Source organism: Mustela putorius, unplaced genomic scaffold (assembly GCF_011764305.1).
Source record: "Mustela putorius furo isolate JIRA1106 unplaced genomic scaffold, ASM1176430v1.1 tig00537248_pilon_pilon_pilon, whole genome shotgun sequence".
NCBI lineage: Eukaryota > Metazoa > Chordata > Mammalia > Carnivora > Mustelidae > Mustela > Mustela putorius.
In genome coordinates, this window is record NW_025422387.1 from 8,211,983 (window position 1) to 8,230,338 (window position 18,356).

Below are 18,356 nucleotides of genomic sequence, written 5' to 3' on the forward strand. Positions count from 1 at the left end.
TGCCCCCTCTGCGTGAGGACTGCCTATAAAAGGAACAGGGCAAGCCAGGGGCTCCCTGCCTTCCATTTGCGCCCTTTGTATAATCCCTAAATGTGCCTCCCAGCCGCTGGAGCCAGGTGTGAAGGGGGCTCTGTGAAGTCTCCCGTGGCTTTCCTGAAAAGCCCTGCAGCCTTCCCACCGCACCCCCCACACCTCTGGGCCTTTGAGCCCTCCACGAATATAAGAGCCACAAACAAGCTATGGGGCTTTGCCTTTAGGAACCTAGTAAGCAAGCCAAGTTCTGTGTTCTGAGCAAGCATCAGGTTGAATGGTTCGAACAAAGTCCACTCTGGAGGGGAGACTCCTCCATTCTTTCCTCTTGGCTCTGCCAGTCACATTTTTCCTTTTCTTTTTAAGGTTCTGTCCCAAATCACCCTTATACGAAATAGTGCCTCTGCAGCAAATCCTTAAAAGAATGATCTTTTAGAAAGCACAAAGGTCATGTCACAGCCGGGGCAGCAGTCCCACTGCAGTCCCAAGGGAGCCTACCTGCCAGGCTCTGTGCATAGTTCCTGGTGCCTGCCCTCTGGTCACTGGCCCAGGAGTGTGCTTCTGGAATCTTCGGGGAAGAGCTTCATTTCACTTCATTACAAATGTTGGTGGAACATTTGTCCATCATGCCCAGCGCTATTCTGGGTCCCGGGGACTCCATAACAAGATGAAAGTCCCTGGCCTCACAGAGCTGGCATTCTAGGTGGGGGAATGCACAAGACAGGCGGGCAAGTAAATCAGTGCCCTTCTAGGTGGTGACACGACCCCAGGGAGAAGCACAGAGCAGCCCGAGGAGGACAGGGTAGGCCAGTGACTTCCAGAGATGGGAGAGATCGGGGGAGGGCAGAGGGAACACAAAGTGCACAGGGCCTGAGGCAAAACCTTCCAGGCCTGTCCCAGGACCATGAGGAGGCCAGCATGTCTGGAGCAAGAAGGTGGGTGGGATGAGACATCTCAGTCTCACAGGCCCCTTTAATCCCGGGGAGGACTTGAGGGTTTTCCTGAGAGCGGGATGCTGCAGTCTGTTTGGAGCGGAGGAGTGATATCATCTGGCTTAGGTTTTTAAAGGATTATTGTTGTACTGAACTACTAAGTTTACTTAAAACACACACGCACACACACACACACACACAATAAAGGACTTCTCTGGCCTAGAGACTAGACAGGCAGGGTGAGGTGCGGGGAGCCCAGTTGGCAGAAGAGGTTGTGCTTCCCCGGGGGAGAGGTGGATTGGGCCATGGCACAGGGCCGGAGCAGGTAAGCCATGGGATCTTACCGGCTGGGCGCAGCCACTATCTGGGCATCATTCAGCATAGTGAATGGAGGGCATACCAGGGGCTGAGTCTCCTGACTCCCCAGGAGCCCTCCTGCTCTGGGGTTCCTATGGGTGTGGCTACTCTGCTCAACATTTTAGGTCGAGGGAAATATTTTCTCATAATACCTACTCATCCCCCAGCTCTGTACCTGCTGAGCACACGGGGTAGCCCTCCTCTGTGATTCAGCACGGTGCTTCTGAACACAGACCTGGTTCGCTTTCTACATGTGTGAGACCTGGGGCAAGTTCACACATCGCTCTGCTCTGCCATTGCCTCATTCGCAAAATGGGGACAGTCGCGGTCAGTTGGGAGGATGAAGTTCACGTGCATATGGGGTGTGTAGGAAGTGCCTGGCACAGGGGATATGCGCCGTGTGTGCGGAAGTCCGTTATTTGGGCAGAAGCTGAGTTGCTGAGCTCTGGACTGCGTAGATTTGTGGGGCTGCGGTTAATCAAGAGAGGGAAAGGAATGGGTGTGTTAAGAGGCACCCTCGCCTTCTCCGTGCAGCCAGGCGGTGTTTGTGGAAGGCTGTTGATAACTAGCAAGGTCCAGGCATCTGGACCCTGCCCCAAGGAAGGTCATGCATTTGAGTTGTTTTTAAGGCCAACTGCCCTAACCTGCCTGTCCCCTCGGAGTCTCCGTGTACCTATAAATACAGAGATGCTGGGGATTGCAAGGGCAGCTGGTCCAACTCCCCACTCGCGGGGTGAACCTCCGTTCTGTTGAAACACCCCCATGGATGGCTGTGGAAACTCTTCTTGAGGCCCCGTGGTGATGGTACCCTTGCTGTCTCCACAGACATGTGCCCCTGCAGGGCCGGGGCTCTCCAGGTACCTCCAGTCCCCATCCTGCCCTCTGCCCTGTGGACACCCACCAAACAAATGAGTAAATGAACAAGGCAATTGTTGGCTTAAAGTAATTTTGTAAAGAATTACTTCCAATGTACAGATCGTATTTAGAATAAAATAACAACTGTGTGCCTAGCTGTCACAGGGCCTAGCATTTACTGACTTACTTCAGCAAAGCAAACACGACATCTAGAGCCCCTTCTGCCCAGGGCGTCGTTGGTCAGCCGTGCAGCACGTCTGCTCTCGCACGCCAGCCCGCCCTGTGTGGTCTGTGGCTTTGGAGCACGCGTTTTATCTCTGTGGTGCTCACTGTCACATGGGACCCCCTGTGTCCTCAGCGCGCCTTAGGAACCGGCTGCCCTCTGGAGCCCGGCCCGTGAGCGCCAGGCTGCCGAGCCACCCGTCTGTTAGAGCTTGGGAGGGACTGTGGTTCTGAAGACCCTTGCTTGCCCGGATGCATATAGCTCCTTGTAGGACGAAGAAGTCTGAGTTTTTCCTGAGGACAAGCCATTTCGAGATTTTAAGCAACAGAGCACGTTCCCTATTGATGCTTTGCCGACCTCATCCTCCAACAAGATGCCTGGGGTCAGGAGGCCGGGAGAGGCTGGGGCAGCGAGAGCCGGCCTGGGGGCTATTGCTGTCTTGTAGGGGAAAGGCAGGGACCCCCGAAGGTGGGGAGTGGAGATGGGTCTCAGAGAGGAGAGCTGAGCTGGAGCCTCACTGGCCATGGAGAGAAAGGCAATGTCAAAGTTTTCCATCAAAGCCTGGAAGCCTGGTCTTTCTCCCCATCCCAGTGGTCCCTGTGGATTTCAGAAACAGGAGGGAGCTGTTATTTGTGGCTTAGAGGGGAAGATGCCACGGGGCACCTGATCCCAGGCAGAACCTGCTGGTGGGAGTGTGAGCGAGGTGCACGGGTGGCAAGGAGCGGCCTGCACTGGGAGAGGTGATAGCCACCCTCCTCGCCGCTGTCAACCCCATCACAGTGGTGTGCGGCGGAAGTGGTGAAGGCCAGAGGGGAGAAACCAGGAGGGCTGAGGGAGCTCCTGGGTGTGAGGAAGAAGGCAGATACATCTGCTGAGAGCCCCGAGAGGAAGGAAGGGCCAAGAAAGTTTGAGCAGAGGGTCTCTGAGGCAGGGGCTCACGCAGATGCCAGCATCCAGCACCGCCTGGGAAAGTGGCAGTAATGTCCGCCGCCATCTGTGCCAGCTCATCGCCGCCCACCCCACACTGGCCCTGTTATTTCTTCCACCTAGGACTGCTGTGGCGCGGGCGCAGGCTCCTGCCATGGAGCGGGAAGGTCGTGGAGGACGGGCACAGGCACGCAAGGGCGCAGTGCCGTCCAGCTGCCTGCCGGCGGCTTCTCCTACCGGGGAGGCGCATTACGGCTCCTGCTTCCCTGGTCCACAGCAGCATATCCAGGAAGGCGGTTCGACCTTCTGTCTGTGCCTAGGGCTTACTTCTTCCAGAAATGGAAACCGGGAGCAGAGTCGGGGAGCGTCGGCCTCGGGTAGAGAAGGACCGGAATGGTTGACCGCGAGCTGCAGCCAGATGGGCCACCTCCTGCTTGTAACTTCTTAGAGGGATTGAACTGCTGTGTTTCATCCTTTTGGCGCCACCCTTTCCAGGCTTCCATTTCCCGAGAAGAAATGGAAGAGGCATGTAGCCTGCTGATGAGGAACTAATCACCCAGTTAGGTATCCCAGCCCTGCTTCCTGCTCGCCACTTGTCTTCAGAAAGGCACCTGGCTTTTCTGTGGGGTTGTCGGGAGCGTTACATAGGTCAGTGGGTATAAAGCACTTAGGTGGGAGTCAGTTATCTATCGCTCTAGAGCAGAGCATCCGAAAACATAGTGCCTGAAGATAGCAGATATTGCCTTGAGACATTTTGTGCAAAAGACTACAGTTTGGGCAGGGCCCGGTGGAGGGGCTTATCTCCGTGCCACGCCGTGTCAGTTTGGACACTTGTCTGGGGTACAGGATCTGGTTTTGAGATGGTTCGTTCATCCGACTGGCAGGTTGCAGGCTGTAGGCTGGGGCATCAGCTGGGCTGTGGACAGAGGGCCTTGCTTCTTCTCCACAGGCCTCTCCGTCACACAGCGTGGTGGCTAGGTTCCAGGAGCAAGGGTCCCAGTAGAAAAAGGGTGGGAGCGTTCTTATGACTTAGGCTCAGAAGTCATTAGCATTATGTCCTCCATCCTGTGTTGGTCAAGATAGGCACAGTCTCACCTGGTTTCAAGAGGGAGACACCCAGGCTCCACCCGTTCGTGTGGAAGCGGCAAGGTTCTAGAAGAGCACGTAGGATGAAAGATTGTGCCGTGGCTGAATTTGCAAAATACAGTCTGTTGCAGCCTAGGTTTTGGCATGTGGTAAGCCTCAATAAATGTTTGTTACCATGGCTTTAAAGGCATCATCTGCTGTCCTTCTTCTCAGACTCCTCTCTCTTAGAGTTGGTCATGGAGCATAGGAGTTAAATGCATCTGTTCTGGAGCCCGGCTGCCCAGGGTCAAATCCTGGCTTGGCCCCTTAGAGCTGTGTGACCTTGGCTGAATTGCTTAACATCCTTGTACAGTAGCGTTTATGACCGTACATGCTGCTTGGGATTGTGAGCGCAAAGCACAGAGCCCACGAGTAGTGTTAACTCTTTACTGTTCTTCTGTGCTTCGGCTGGTACAGTCCCTTCTTGTGGTTACACATCCTCGCAATGGAGATGAGGCACATTCCGGGTTAGGTCTGTGAACTGGAAATCGCTGCGTTCCCAGAAGCCTGAAGTTTGGGAGGGGAGAGAGGGAAGTGTACCATTAAACGGGTAAGGTTCTTATCCTATACATGAGGTGACACAATATCGCTTGACCATAGACTGTGGTAAATTGAAAATGTGTACCATAAACCCTAAAGCAACCTCCAAAAAGCATTGTAGCTGAGCCAGTAAAGGAGATAAAATGGAATCATAATAAATATTCAGTGACCCAGAAGAAGGCAGAAAAAGAGAACAAAGAACAGATGGGACAACTATAAAAAGACAGCAAGATGATATATTTAAACCTAACCCTGTCAATAATTACATTAAATGTGATAAATCTAAATATGCCAATTAAAAGGCAGAGATTTTTCAGACTGAGGGGAGGCAGCAAAATCAAACTATATGGTGCCTCCAAGAAACACTGTTTAAATATAACGACACTAAGGGATTAAAACTAAAAGAATAGGAAAAGCCACACTAATCCCTAATTGAAAGAAATAATCAAAAGCTGAAATAAAGACTTCAGATAGATAAAGATTTGGGTCTATTTAGAGAATGCACATACGTATATGTGTATGTATATGTATATATATATATATGTATATATATATATATATGTATATATATATATATATACAAAAGTAAGAAAATTACCCAAAAAACAAACAAGTAAAAGATTTGAACATGCTTCAGCTAAAACATACAAATGGCAAATAAGCCTGTGGAAAGGCCTCAAGATTATTAGCCCAAATGCATATTAAAAGCTTTAGAACAAGATTAAGAGGACGGAGCATGTCCGGTATGGGTGAGAGTGTGGAGGAACAGGGTCTCCCCTGCCCTGCAGGTCATTTGGAAAACAGTCTGGCAGTTTTTTAAGTTAAGCGTATGATCTAGCAATTTCACCCGTAGGTGTTTACTGGAAAGAATTGAAAGCACGTGTCTGTACAAAGCCGCACGCATGCGTGTTCATAGCAGCTTCGTCTGAAACAGCCCCAAACTGGGTGCAATCACTTGGGTCTCCACCAGGTGAGCGGATGAACCATGGTATATCCACATACCACGGAATACTGCTCAGCCAAAACACCGGAATGAGCTCCCGATACACAAAACAGCATGGATGCATTTCAGAGTGGTTACACTGAGGGAGCAAGGTCAAACCAGGAAAGCATACGTACTCTGTGATCCCTTCTTTGTAAAATTCTGAGATGCAAAGTCATCTAATAGTGACAGAGAGCACAGAGCAGTGATTGCCTGGGCGTGGATGGAAGGGGTGATGGATGCGTGATCTTTTTTTTTTTTTTTTTTTTGACAGAGATCACAAGTAGGCAGAGAGGCAGGCAGAGAGAGAGGGGGAAGCAGGATCCCTGCTGAGCAGAGAGCCCGATGTGGGGCTTGATCCCAGGACCCTGGGATCATGACCTGAGCCGAAGGCAGAAGCTTTAACCCACTGAGCCACCCAGGCGCCCCGGATGTGTGATCTTGATCGTAGTGGTGGTTTCACAAGCGTGTGCCTATATTAGAACATACCAGATTGTGCATTTTACTGTGTGTCAGATATACCTACATGAAGTTGTTTTTAGAAGTGGGTGGAGAAGAGCTTTGCAGGATCCGGCTGCCCTTGGCTGGCCGTTCAAGCTTAGAAGGACCAGGTAGGACTCTGCAGCGGTAGGACCCTTGCCAGTTTCCTCTCCTTTCCTGTCGGGTGGTGAGCTTTACACATTTGCTTCCTGCCACCTCTGTGCATAGCTCCTTATCCAAACATAACTTCATTCTTTATTTTTCTGGAGGAGGATCAGTTTGAGTGTGAATTTATGGTCAAGTTGATGACAAAACTTCCCAATAAATTACCAAGTTGAAAGTCATCTCTTAGTGCCTTTGCTTACCATGTATCTGTGGACACACGTGAGGGTTGTGACAAACCCAATTCAGACAGGCTTAAGTATAAAAGGATCTTTATAGGCTCAGATTTTGGAAATGCTAGGAGGTCGGTATCGGGCACATCTCAGTCCCAGGGTGGAACTAATGTTATCCCTGTGATTCTTATGTTCCCTGTCAGTTTTCTTCTCAGGTAGGCTTCCCTCACATGGTGGCGGCAGAGGCAGCCACCTGCCCCAACACAGAAAGAGCCCCTCCTTCTTGAGTGCTTCAGGAAAAGGTCCATGTTCAACCCTCATTAGCTGGGCCCGAGATAGAATACCACCCCCACTCTGCCCCCGCCAGCCTGAACCAATGCCTGTCCAGGGAAAAGAAGGGCTTCTGTTGCACCTGCCGCGAGCCAGGGGTGGAGTCGGCTGGAGATAAAGCATGGGTGCAGAGTAGGGAGGGAGAGGAGGTTCTCCAAAGGCAGATGGGTTCAGTGTTACTGAAAGTGAACAGGCCTGGATATCAGCAGGGAAAAACAAAAACAAAAACAGATGACCCTGCACCGGGAAACAAATCCAGTTATTTTTGTTTTAACCATGTAGAATATTAACATGCCTCCAAAAGTCAAAAATGTACAAAAAAGGGGCGCCTGGGTGTCTCCGTTGGTTAAGCACCTGACTCTTGATTTCAGCTCAGGTCATGATCTTAGGGTCGTGAGATTGAGGCCCGTGTCTGGCTCTGCACTCACTGTGGAGTCAGCTTGAGATCCTCTCTCTCCCCCTCTCCTGCTCGCTCACTTGCTCTCTCTAAATAAATTAAAAAATCTTTTTAAAAAATGTGTTCAGAAGGATCACTCCCTTTGAGTGATACTTCTACACTGCCCCCTGCACCCCTTGTAGGTAAATGTATCCTTGTTTCTTTTTGTAAAGATAGATACCTGTATGTTTTCCTGTTGCCTCCCCCGCCTTTTTTTTTTTTTTACACAAAAGATAGCATTTTATATGTGTTCTCTTGCACTCGCTTCTTTCATTTAACGAGAGAATGAAAAGCATTTTTAATTAGCCGTGCTAATCCTTGCTATTATTCCAGGGATTCTAGCACTGACTTGTAGATAATGGGATATATGTGTGAGCAGACGAGCCTTTTCTTCTGGTGAATAGTGCCTTTATTCTCTTGAGCCTGGGTTGTAAGTGAATCCCTCTCCCCTTCCTATGCAGATGGAGGCAGCTATGCCGTCCACGACTCCCGGACCCCCAGTCTAGGCTCAGGGGATGAGAGTCCCACTGGACACAACTGGGAGATCAATTATCAAGAGGCAGCAATCTACCTCCAGGTGAGTCTCTCCGATCGGGATGTCTGTTTCCGGTGCCTCTGGGCCGAGTTGTGCGGCCAGGGTTCTGTTACAGCCCCAGAGCTCTGGCTTTGGTTCTTGTCCCGGCTCCGTGTGTGAGCTTCTCATCTGTAAGGTGGGGAGAGCTTACATGATCATGCTCAGACGAGCAGGGCGATGTGTGTGGACTTTCTTGTGACCACCAGCATGTGGCCCTGCCTGCCGGAGTCTCCCTGAGTCTATCCACTTGGCCTCGGGGCACACTGGCAGCCAGGTCCTGAGGGGGGAGTTTCTTTAAATATGTTACACTGTAGCAGGGGTTTGTTGCCCATTATGGGAACTTAGAGACCTTTATTTCTTTCCTGTTAATTTGCTTTCAGGCTTGCTGTTTCTTGCTTGGTACTGGTTGGTTTTATGTTTTTTGGTTTTTTTTTTTTCTCTTTCAAAAAAAAAAAAACTTTCTTTGTAGAAGTAACACACGCTCATTGTGGTAAGTTTAGGCACAAAGGGGCTGTGGAAAATATGTCCACCTAAGTCACTGTCAGCATTATTGAAGAATAATACATAGGTTTTATGTGTTTTGTAAAGTTAATTTTTTTTAAAGATTTTATTAATTTATTTGACAGACAGAGATCACAAGTGGGCAGAGAGGCAGGCAGAGAGAGAGGAGGAAGCAGGCTCCCTGCCGAGCAGAGAGCCTGATGCGGGGCTCGATCCCACGACCCTGGGATCATGACCTGAGCTGAAGGTAGAGGCTTTAACCCACTGAGCCACCCAGGCGCCCCTGTAAAGTTAATTTTAAAGTCACAGTTGTATAGTCTTTTTTTTTCCCATAGTGTGTAACAGAAGCTTTTTTCTTTTTTTTTAAGATTTTATTTATTTGACACAGAGAGAGAGAGATCACAAGTAGACAGAGAGACAGGCAGAGAGAGATGGGAAGCAGGCTCCCTGCTGAGCAGAGAGCCCCATGCAGGACTCAGTCCCAGAACCCTGAAATCATTACCGGAGCCGAAGGCAGAGGCGTAACCCACTAAGCTACCCAGATGTCCCTCATTTTTTCTTTTTTAAAAGATTTTATTTATTTATTTGACAGAGATCACAAGAAGGCAGAGAGGCAGGCAGAGAGAGGGGAAAGCAGGCTCCCCACCAAGCAGATAGCCCCATATGGGACTCAGTCCCAGGACCCTGGGATCATGACCCAAGCTGAAGGCAGAGGCCTAACCCACTGAGCCACCCAGGCACTCCTGGAAGCTTTTTTCTTCTGTTATTATAACTCCTATAACAAATTTTAATGACTTTTATAATTATATCTGGTAAATGTATCCTAATTTACTTAAACTATCCTGATAAGGCTGGGTATTTTCCCTTTTTATGGTTCCCTTATTATATATTACGCATTTCCCTATTATAAATTATAATCCGAGGACCATCTACACAAAGAGCTATTTCTCTCTTTAATATCCAGGATCGTTTTATTAGGAAAGCCTCTAGGAAGTGGAATTACCAGACGGGAAGTATCAACATTTCTAGGGCCCTTGATGTACAGTTATTGAGTGTTCTCCAAAAGGGGTATTGCCTCTTAACTGCCCGTCGCACTGTCTGCGCCATTGCCATAATCTTGCCATTCCTGTCACTGTGAGATCTCTGTTTCTTGTGTGCAAGGAGCAAGAGTCTAGGTGAGGAAACGGAATCTTTCTGAAATTCATTTGAATAATAATTTCCCCTAATCTTTTCTCTTTGAAGCAGCTCTCACATTGCAAGTACGTGTTTGGTTACTTCTTTTGGAGGATTGCATTACGTTTGGATATTTGTTTGGTGATCGTTCAATTGTCTTTATGCTTCTCATGTCTTTTTTTTTTTTAAGATTTTATTTACTTATTTGACAGAGAGATCACAAGTAGGCAGAGAGGCAGGCGTTGGCGGGGGGCGGGGAAGCAGGCTCCCTGCTGAGCAGAGAGCCCAGCATGGGCCTCGATCCCAGGACCCTGGGATCATGACCTGAGCAGAAGGCAGAGGCTTTAACCCACTGAGCCACCCAGGCACCCCTGCTGCTCATGTCTTATGTGGGGTCACACAAGTCGTACCCTCAGCCAGTGCATTTTGACCCAAGTTGAAGCAATAGTAATGTTTCAGAGACATTTTGGCGAGCTCAGGCATGTCTGTTGATGATCTCGCAGAGTCCCCCCAGGGTCACCTGTGCACTGTCACCTACTCCGAGGTTGACTAGATGCTGGAGAAGAGCACGGAGTGGGTCAAAACACAGAGGTAGGATGGCCTGGGGGACTTCAGAAATCTGGTAATTCCTTCTCTCCTTAAGCGGCTGAGACCATTAGTGATAAAAATATCTATTTCTAAGTGAGTCACATTTTAACAGTCGCCTCCCAAAGTGCTTTGATCGTCTTCCATTTGCAGACTAGCAGCCGACACTGAGGGGAACTAAAGGAGTCCAAGGCCATCCAGCTAATAAGTTACGAGCGTGGATTTAAACCATGTCCAGCTCACCTCCAAGCGATGCTCTTTCTTCTCCACATTGTTCCTCCATTTCTATAACTGACCACATGTAACCATTTAAAAGTGGGCCATGTGAAAAAGAGGCCACAGAATGGCAGGTAGAGTGTGATAATTTTTGTGTAATATTTATATACACACACACACACACACTTAGGTTCATACATGTATATTGCAGCATACACATGTGTGTGCATACAGATTTCCCCATTCACATCTGGAAAGTTGTTCATCTAAATATTAAAGGTGATTATCTTTGGCTGATGGAATTTTTACTGCCTTATAATCCTGTGTGTTACTTGAATTATCTTACCAACAATGCATCATTTTTTAAAAAAATAATAAAAATAAAAACCATACCTGGATGCCTGGGAACATTAGTCGTGGCCATTTCTGGGAGTGGGTGGGCGTAGCCGTGTCAGATGGTCTTTCTCCTGCTGTTCGGCTGAGCGGGTGGTCGGAGTGCTTGAGTAATTGGCCCCTTGCCGCCTGGAGGGTACCTGAGGCCTGTTGACTCGCTCATCCTCGGGAACCATGTGCTCTGCTCTGCTCCGCAGTCCTTGTGCCTCTGAGACAGGACTGGTTTCCTGGGTGGAATTTCTGCCCTAGGGAGCAGAGAGCAAAGCCAGAAGTCATACACAACTGGCCTGTCTGATTTCTCCTAATGTAGTTCGTGATCAGCGGCCAGGAAACAAGGCCAGTGTTCTCATCGCTCTATCCTTGGTGCTGGAGATCTTATTCTGTCTCTGCTGGCAGTTCTCTCACCCTAGATGTGAAACCCAAGCCCCCCTGCCAGTGGTTTCCGCTAGCCAGACCTTCATTCCTGGCTATTTACTGGAAGACATTACCCGAGAATTGCATTTGCTGGTAATCCAAGCCAGAGTCTTCCCAGATCCCTCTGCGTGTCCCCCCGGCCACAGCGGTGCTGGTACAAACCACAGCCCTGCACAGATCACAGGACCGCGAACCAGGCTGGCCCAGCATGCCCGCTGTTTGACCGCCGGGATGTTTGTTCCCTTTGTCTGGCCTGCCCCGGACGGGACTGTGGTTTGTCTTTAGTTTTTGGTAACAAGGGCAGTGATGTGTTTGGCTTTGGGGAAGTGACTCGCTCCAGGCTACCTCACAAACCACAGCCGAGGGCAGAGCTCCCCTTCCCACAGCTACTGGGCAGTTCTCAGGCCGGGCTGTGGCCTGGAGAAGTGATCTCTGGCGGGAGTGGTTCATCCTACCAAACTACCATGAAACACCTATTGTGTGTAGCAGGCACCACGCTGGGTGAGATCTGACAACATCCCTTGCCAGGCCAGACTGCTTTCCATGGCACAGTGGGCCCCTCTGGGCTTAGAGCCCTCCTTCTGCTAGCCTGTGGGTTCAGCAGGAATCACTATGGTGATCTCCTCCCTGGGATGAGGGTTGTGGGCCTGTGGAGGGTGACCTTGATCTCAGAAGAGCCGAATAGCTGGAAGAGGTGAAGGTCTGACTCATCCAGGACAGCTGGAATGCTGCCAGAGGGCTCTGGGTCAGGGGGCCTGGGTGTCCTTTCTGGCTCCGCCACTTCCCTCTCCAGGAAATGAAGCTGGTGGGAAAAGTCTAGCGGAGAGTTGGTGCCGGAAGTGATGAGCCAGGTGCACCTCTGACATTTGGGGCCGGATATCTCGTTCCCCTGCTCCGTGCATTTGAGGGTGTTGGGTGGCATCCCTGAGACTGAAACACTAGTTGCCCGCGGCACCCCAGGGGTGAGGAGCGGGTGTCTCCGGGCCGGGCTGGGTGAGGGGGCCGGTGCAGGGGGCGGCGTTGCCCCCAGTTCAGAAGTGCTAAAGCTCGGCGACGCATGCAGAGCTTTACCAAGTAATTTCCACTCCGCGCTGGCAGCTGGCTGGGGTGCAGATGCGACAGGGCGGGTGAGGCGGGGCGACCCTCCTCCCCACGCCCACTAGTTCCAGAGAGGCAGTGAAGACCCCCCCACCCCCACCAACCACCACCACTAGAAGGCTGACTTGAACGGGGGTTGGGGGGTGGCCCTGGAATGTCATCTGGTCGTAGTGACAGGTGGGCCGCTCCCGGGGCTCTGTCACTTAGTCTCCACGTCAGTAGCTGGAGGCTAGTCACAGAGCCCGAGCACGGGACCCAGATGGCTTGGCTCCAGAAGCTCAGGTGCTCCTGAAGCTTCTGTCCCTCGATTTACTCATCTGTCAGATGGGGGAATAAGAGCACCCACTTGAGAAGGCCATGGTCAGGGGTGAAGGAGGGTCTAGGGCTCAGGGAAGGGCCTGGTCTAGGGGGCACTCAGTCAGGGTCGGCTCCTGTCCCATTATCACTGGAGCGCGGCAATCAGGGCAAGGCCTGTCATTGTGCAGGGGTTTGGAAAGGAGGTGAAATAGTCAAGAAAGTAAGAAGCAGAACATATTTTATGTGTGTGTGTGTGTGTGTACCTTATATATAATATACGGTATTTTCAGGCTCCTTTTCTTCTCAATGTTAGTATCATAATCATAATAACAGGCGACATCTGCCGGGAGACTGCCGTACCCCACACCCCATCCTAAGTGTCTTGGGGGAGCCTAATGAGTAAGGACACATGTTAGCCCCTTGGCAGTTGAAGAAGGGGAAGGGACTTTCTGAGTGTTCTCCAGGGAGGCGTGGGGAAGCAGGACTCCGCAGTGTTTGCTCACCCCGACCCCCAGTTTGTTACGTTGCACAGACACTTCCGAGCATGGGAGTCTGGCCGCTGAGGGGCTCACATGTGTCGCTGCTGTTCATTCTCTTGGGGACTATTCTTTGATTCTTCCAGGTGGTTTTTGGGAAGGAGCCCCAGCAGCAGACTTGACAGGGGTGCAGTTTGGTGAAAATAATGCTTTAAAAAAAAAAAAAGACTTTATTTATTTATTTGAAAGAAGAGAGCACAAGCAGAGGGAGAGGGAGAAGCAGGCTCCCCACGGAGCAAGGAGCCCAACATGGGACTCGATCCCAGGACCCTGCGATCGTGACCTGAGCCGAAGGCAGACGCTTACCGACTGAGCCACCCAAGCGCCCGAAGATAACACTTTCGATCTCCCATCATCTTCCATTTCTGGCCCGACTCTGCTTGTCCGCCGGGGGCCGCCTCCTCTCTGCCCACGGCACCCTGAGGTGTCTCATCCCGAGGTCCATTCGCCCACCCTGCTCTCGTTTCCTCAGGAAGGCGAGAATAATGACAAGTTCTTCACCCACCCCAAGAACGCCAAAGCGCTGGCGGCCTACCTCTTCGCACACAACCACCTCTTCTACCTGATGGAGCTGTCCACAGCCCTGCTCCTGCTGCTGCTCTCCCTGTGTGAGGCCCCCGCCGTCCCCGCGCTCCGGCTCGGCATTTACGTGAGTGTCCGTCTCCGTGGCATACCGGACAGGGAACGTTCTGGAAGGGCACATACTATGAGCAGATGTAAAACAGAGCAGCCCGGTGGTGGGGAGGGGAGATCATAGAGGTTCAGGAGCCACAGTGGATCACCATTCTTGCCTGGGGTCCCTGCTAAAATGAATACACCCCCCACCCCCGTGATTTGGTTCACTGGTAAATTCCAGGGTGGGGTGCCATCTGATTGCCTCACTTAGGACCATGGGCCACACCTTGGTTCCCAGTGAGCACTGCACCTGATGAGCCCTGCCACACACCATCTCCAGCCTTGGGCAGGGGAGAGGGAGACAGGGGGCTGGTGATGGGCTATCTTCCCCACACCCTTTGTTGCAGGTTCACGCGACCCTGGAGCTGTTCGCCCTGATGGTGGTTGTGTTTGAACTCTGCATGAAGTTGCGGTGGCTGGGCCTCCACACCTTCATCCGGCATAGACGGACCATGGTCAAGGTGATGGGTCCATCTGTGTATGGCATTGTCTTCCACATTCCCGTCAAGCCTGTATCTTCAGTTTGATTCCACATCTCCCATGGTCTGAGCCCTGCCCTCAGAAGTGTGGCCCCCGGGCCCGTCCTCGCCTTACGGAGCCTTGCTCCAGAGGTCATGGTGCTGCTAACAGGAGTCACCGGGATTTGGCATCTAGTGTGTGCCAGGCCCCGGCATGACAGCCTTTGCAGGAGACTTGTTGTTCTTCCTAGTTTACACCCTGCCACCCAGATGAGAATGGGACCTAAACCCCAGAGGCTCAGGATTCAAACCCAGGTCTGTCTGGCCTCCAGGCCCATGCCGAGCAGGCCAGTAACCTACGGCTCTCTCTGTGCAGTGAGTGGGAACACAGCAGAGTGCGCTTTGCTGCGTAAAAAGCACACACACTTGTCCAGGAGAATGTGCCCGAGGAACGGCAGATCAGGAAGCCCTGCAGGCCCCAGTGGTGTGGGGCGAGCCAAAGGCAGAGGGTGGGCAGACGTGGCTGGGCAGAGGGGCAGCCATTCTGCCCGTCAAGCTAGGGGAGCTCTGCCTGTGGCTTCCTTCTCCTGGGGCCACACGCCTGTGTCAGCAGCCACCGGGCTTGTCTCCAGGGACTGCTTAAAGTTGGGGGAGGCCCAAGAGAGCTGGAGAGAAGGGAAGGGCCTCTCGGGCCCAGAGTTGGCAGGACCTGGCCGGCCCTCTGTTCTGGGTATTTGCTGGGTTGGAGGGGCTGATGGTGCTCTGTGCCTGTCCATCCCCAGACCTCCGTGCTGGTGGTGCAGTTCGTCGAGGCCATCGTGGTGTTGGTACGGCAGACGTCCCATGTGCGTGTGACCCGGGCGCTGCGCTGCATTTTCCTGGTGGACTGTCGGTACTGCGGGGGCGTCCGGCGGTAAGGCCTGGGGAACGAGATGCTTGCTATCCTGGCCTGGCCTGGACCTTCTGGGCCTGTAGAGCAGGACCCAGTGAGTCAAGTAGTGATAAGATGAGTCCTACACGCTGGGAGAACATAGTACGCTCACTTTTCCCAGCCGCTCAACCCACATGGAGCAGGAGGTGGGAGTCTGCTCAGATTTTGGTTTCCTGGCACTGGGTCTGGGGTCTCCCCTGTCTTACCTGCAGCCTCCTGGGGCTGGCTTCTCTCTCTGAGCACATCAGTTGCTGAAACACAGCAGCGGCGGCAGCCCAGCTCCAACTTGGCAGGCTGACACCCCCACTGAGCCTGGGGGTGCTGGACTCAGCCTGCCCACCAGCCTGGAGATAAGCGTAGTTCTGAAGGATCCATCTGGAAAATCTCTTGGCTGGGGCACTATTGATGAGAGCAGACTAGCGGTTCATTCTTCAGGCCTATCCTCAAAGCTGGAAGCCAGTGTCCCAGGAGCAGATGGCCCCCAAATGTCTCTGTGTATCCCACATCCCGCTCAGGGAAGCTTTGTGCCCGAGGCCGTGCACTTGGCCTTCTGGCCTTCCCTCTGTCACTCACAGGGCCCTTGTCTTCTAGGGCTCCATGAGCAAGGGGAGGGGCTGCGTGTGTCGCACCTGTCACAGACCAGGGTGCAGTGGGACTTAGTGTGTGAATCAGGAGCCCCAGGTCCCCATCTTGCCCCTAGAGTTCCAGACAGCCCTCCCCGCTTCACCCCTTCCTGCCCCGCTCTCTCCGCAGCAACCTGCGCCAGATCTTCCAGTCCCTGCCACCCTTCATGGACATCCTCCTGCTGCTGCTCTTCTTCATGGTCATTTTTGCCATCCTTGGTGAGTCCATGCACCCCAGGGCCGGCGGCCCCTGAACATCAAAGCCACGGCTGAAGGAGCATTGACTTTGACAGTGTTAAAAGTCCAGAAAGGAAAAAACAAAACAAAACAGAACAAAACATCCAGAAAGGTCTCACAAGTGGTTCAACTCCCATGACCTTCAACTTGGGAGATCCACTATTAGGAAGAAAACGGGAGCCACGCTGTATCTTTCCGCGAGGTCAGTTCCCTTTCCCGTCAGAGCTCCCGCCTGACCTAGGCTACCGTCGCACACACATATCTCTATAGTTACACTTCCTGTTTCCTTCAACCACAAGTAAGTGCGATTGCTTTGCATAGTGAAGCATCTTACATAAGTGGTCACGTAACGTGTGTGTGCCCTCCTGCGAAGTTTCTTCTGCTTTCACTATTATACATCACACAGCTGGGAATGCTCGCACCATCTGTGAGAGTTTGTCCAGGGTGTGTGTCTGGGGAGCATGTGCACACTTCAGCCTCCCCAGGTTCAAAAGCAAGATCATGGCCTTTCGAACCCTGGAGAAGCCTTGCCTCTTTAGATAAGGCCAGATATTAATGTGACAGCCACATCCAGACACAGGGCTTAGACAGTGGAGACTCTGGAACATGGCTGGGAAGCTTGGAGTCTCTTCTTTGGACCTGGGATGGTGAAGACAGGGGAACCAGAGAGCCCTGCCTCTAAGGCCAGCGCCTCAGGCCCTTCTGATTGCTGTGCGCTGAGCCATTGGCTCCCGGGTCACCTCCTGCCCTGCCCCTTACCACCCCTGGTCTCTACAGAATTCCCTTTCTGCTCCAAGGGGGCTACTTCTCCTGAGGTCAAAGCTTCTCCCCTTTCCCCACTCAGAACTTCAGGGACTCAGGGAATAGCCTATTCCAAGACGGAGGCTACTAGTGGTCCCATCTCGGGACTCTAGGCCATAAGAGAACAAGGGGATCCCTTCGGAACTGTTACTTGGCTGTCCTGTTCCGCAAACCAAAATTGCAAACCAGCAGTCTGGTTTCCAAGTCCAGCCTTGGTCTGGAAATGTTGAGCCAACATTTAAAAATTAGATTTCTTGCCTGAAAATACAGATTTCCAGCCCTGATTTTTTTTAATCTTTTTTTTTTTTAATTAACAAATTGGAGATGGAATTGTCATATATAACATCGTATTAGTTTTGGGGGCATAACATAACAACTTGATGCTTGTGTATATCATGATCCCTACAGTAAGTCTTGTTAATATCCATCCCCATACAGTTATAGCTTTTTTTCTTGTGATGAGAACTTTCAAATAGATGATATATGATCTACTCTCTGAGCAACTTCCAAATACATGATAGTGTTGTTAACTAGCCATCGTGCTGTACATGTGGCCTTTTCAGTGGTTCTTGGGCCACATCTCCAAAGGGCAACATTTCTGCCATGTCCAAGCACACCTGCTCCTTCAGACAGAGCACGGAGTGTTGCCCAGAATGCCCGAGTCCCAACCACTCCCTGATGCTCTCCCTCTGCCCCCCTGCGCTCGTTTACATTAGTGCAATCCTTTCATGTCTGGGTTGGGGTCCTCTGCTCTAACCTTTTTTTATGTTTTCTGCCACCTTCTAGGTTTCTACTTGTTCTCCCCTAATCCTTCAGACCCTGTAAGTAATCTCTGTGTTTGTCTTTCTTTTTTTGTTGTCATTCTTGGTGTTTTAAAAAATTTTTTGTTTGCTTGCTTGTTTTTAGAGAGAGAGAGAGAGAGCACATGCGTGCATGGGAGGGGGCAGAGGGAGAGAGAGAATCTTACACAGTTTCCACGCCAATGAGGGGCTTGACCCCATGACCCTGAGATCATGACCTGAGCTGAAATCAAGAGTCAGATGCTTAACCGACCGAGCCATCCAGGCATGCCTATCTGTTTCTTTTTTTTATGTGGGGACTTTCCCCTCAGGGGAATGTTTGACCACGGCCACAATAGGAAGGTCTCTCAGCCCAACTTATGGCGCTGGAAAGCTCCTGTCCCATACTTGAACTGCTCCCTTCTTTAAGCACCAAGGGAATCCCCCTTCCTGCCCTTGAGACACGTTTCCAGGATCATAGTCCCAGTCAATGGTCTGCTTCTGCCAGAAGCG

General features: G+C 51.4%; 1 protein-coding gene across 6 annotated transcripts in view; it reads left to right on the forward strand.

The window, feature by feature from the left end:
* TPCN1 (two pore segment channel 1) overlaps positions 1–18,356 on the forward strand; it is a 59,426-nt gene that overhangs the window by 21,697 nt on the left and 19,373 nt on the right. For all 6 annotated transcript variants that reach the window (XR_006604762.1, XM_045073571.1, XM_013056558.2 and 3 more), the window contains 6 exons: positions 8,014–8,129; positions 13,812–13,988; positions 14,362–14,475; positions 15,255–15,385; positions 16,157–16,245; positions 17,851–17,885. Coding sequence is in view for 5 of the 6 variants with exons in the window: in XM_045073571.1 (XP_044929506.1) it covers positions 8,014–8,129; positions 13,812–13,988; positions 14,362–14,475; positions 15,255–15,385; positions 16,157–16,245; positions 17,851–17,885 (662 nt within the window). In the remaining variant the exon portion in view is untranslated. The remainder of the gene's footprint in view (positions 1–8,013; positions 8,130–13,811; positions 13,989–14,361; positions 14,476–15,254; positions 15,386–16,156; positions 16,246–17,850; positions 17,886–18,356) is intronic.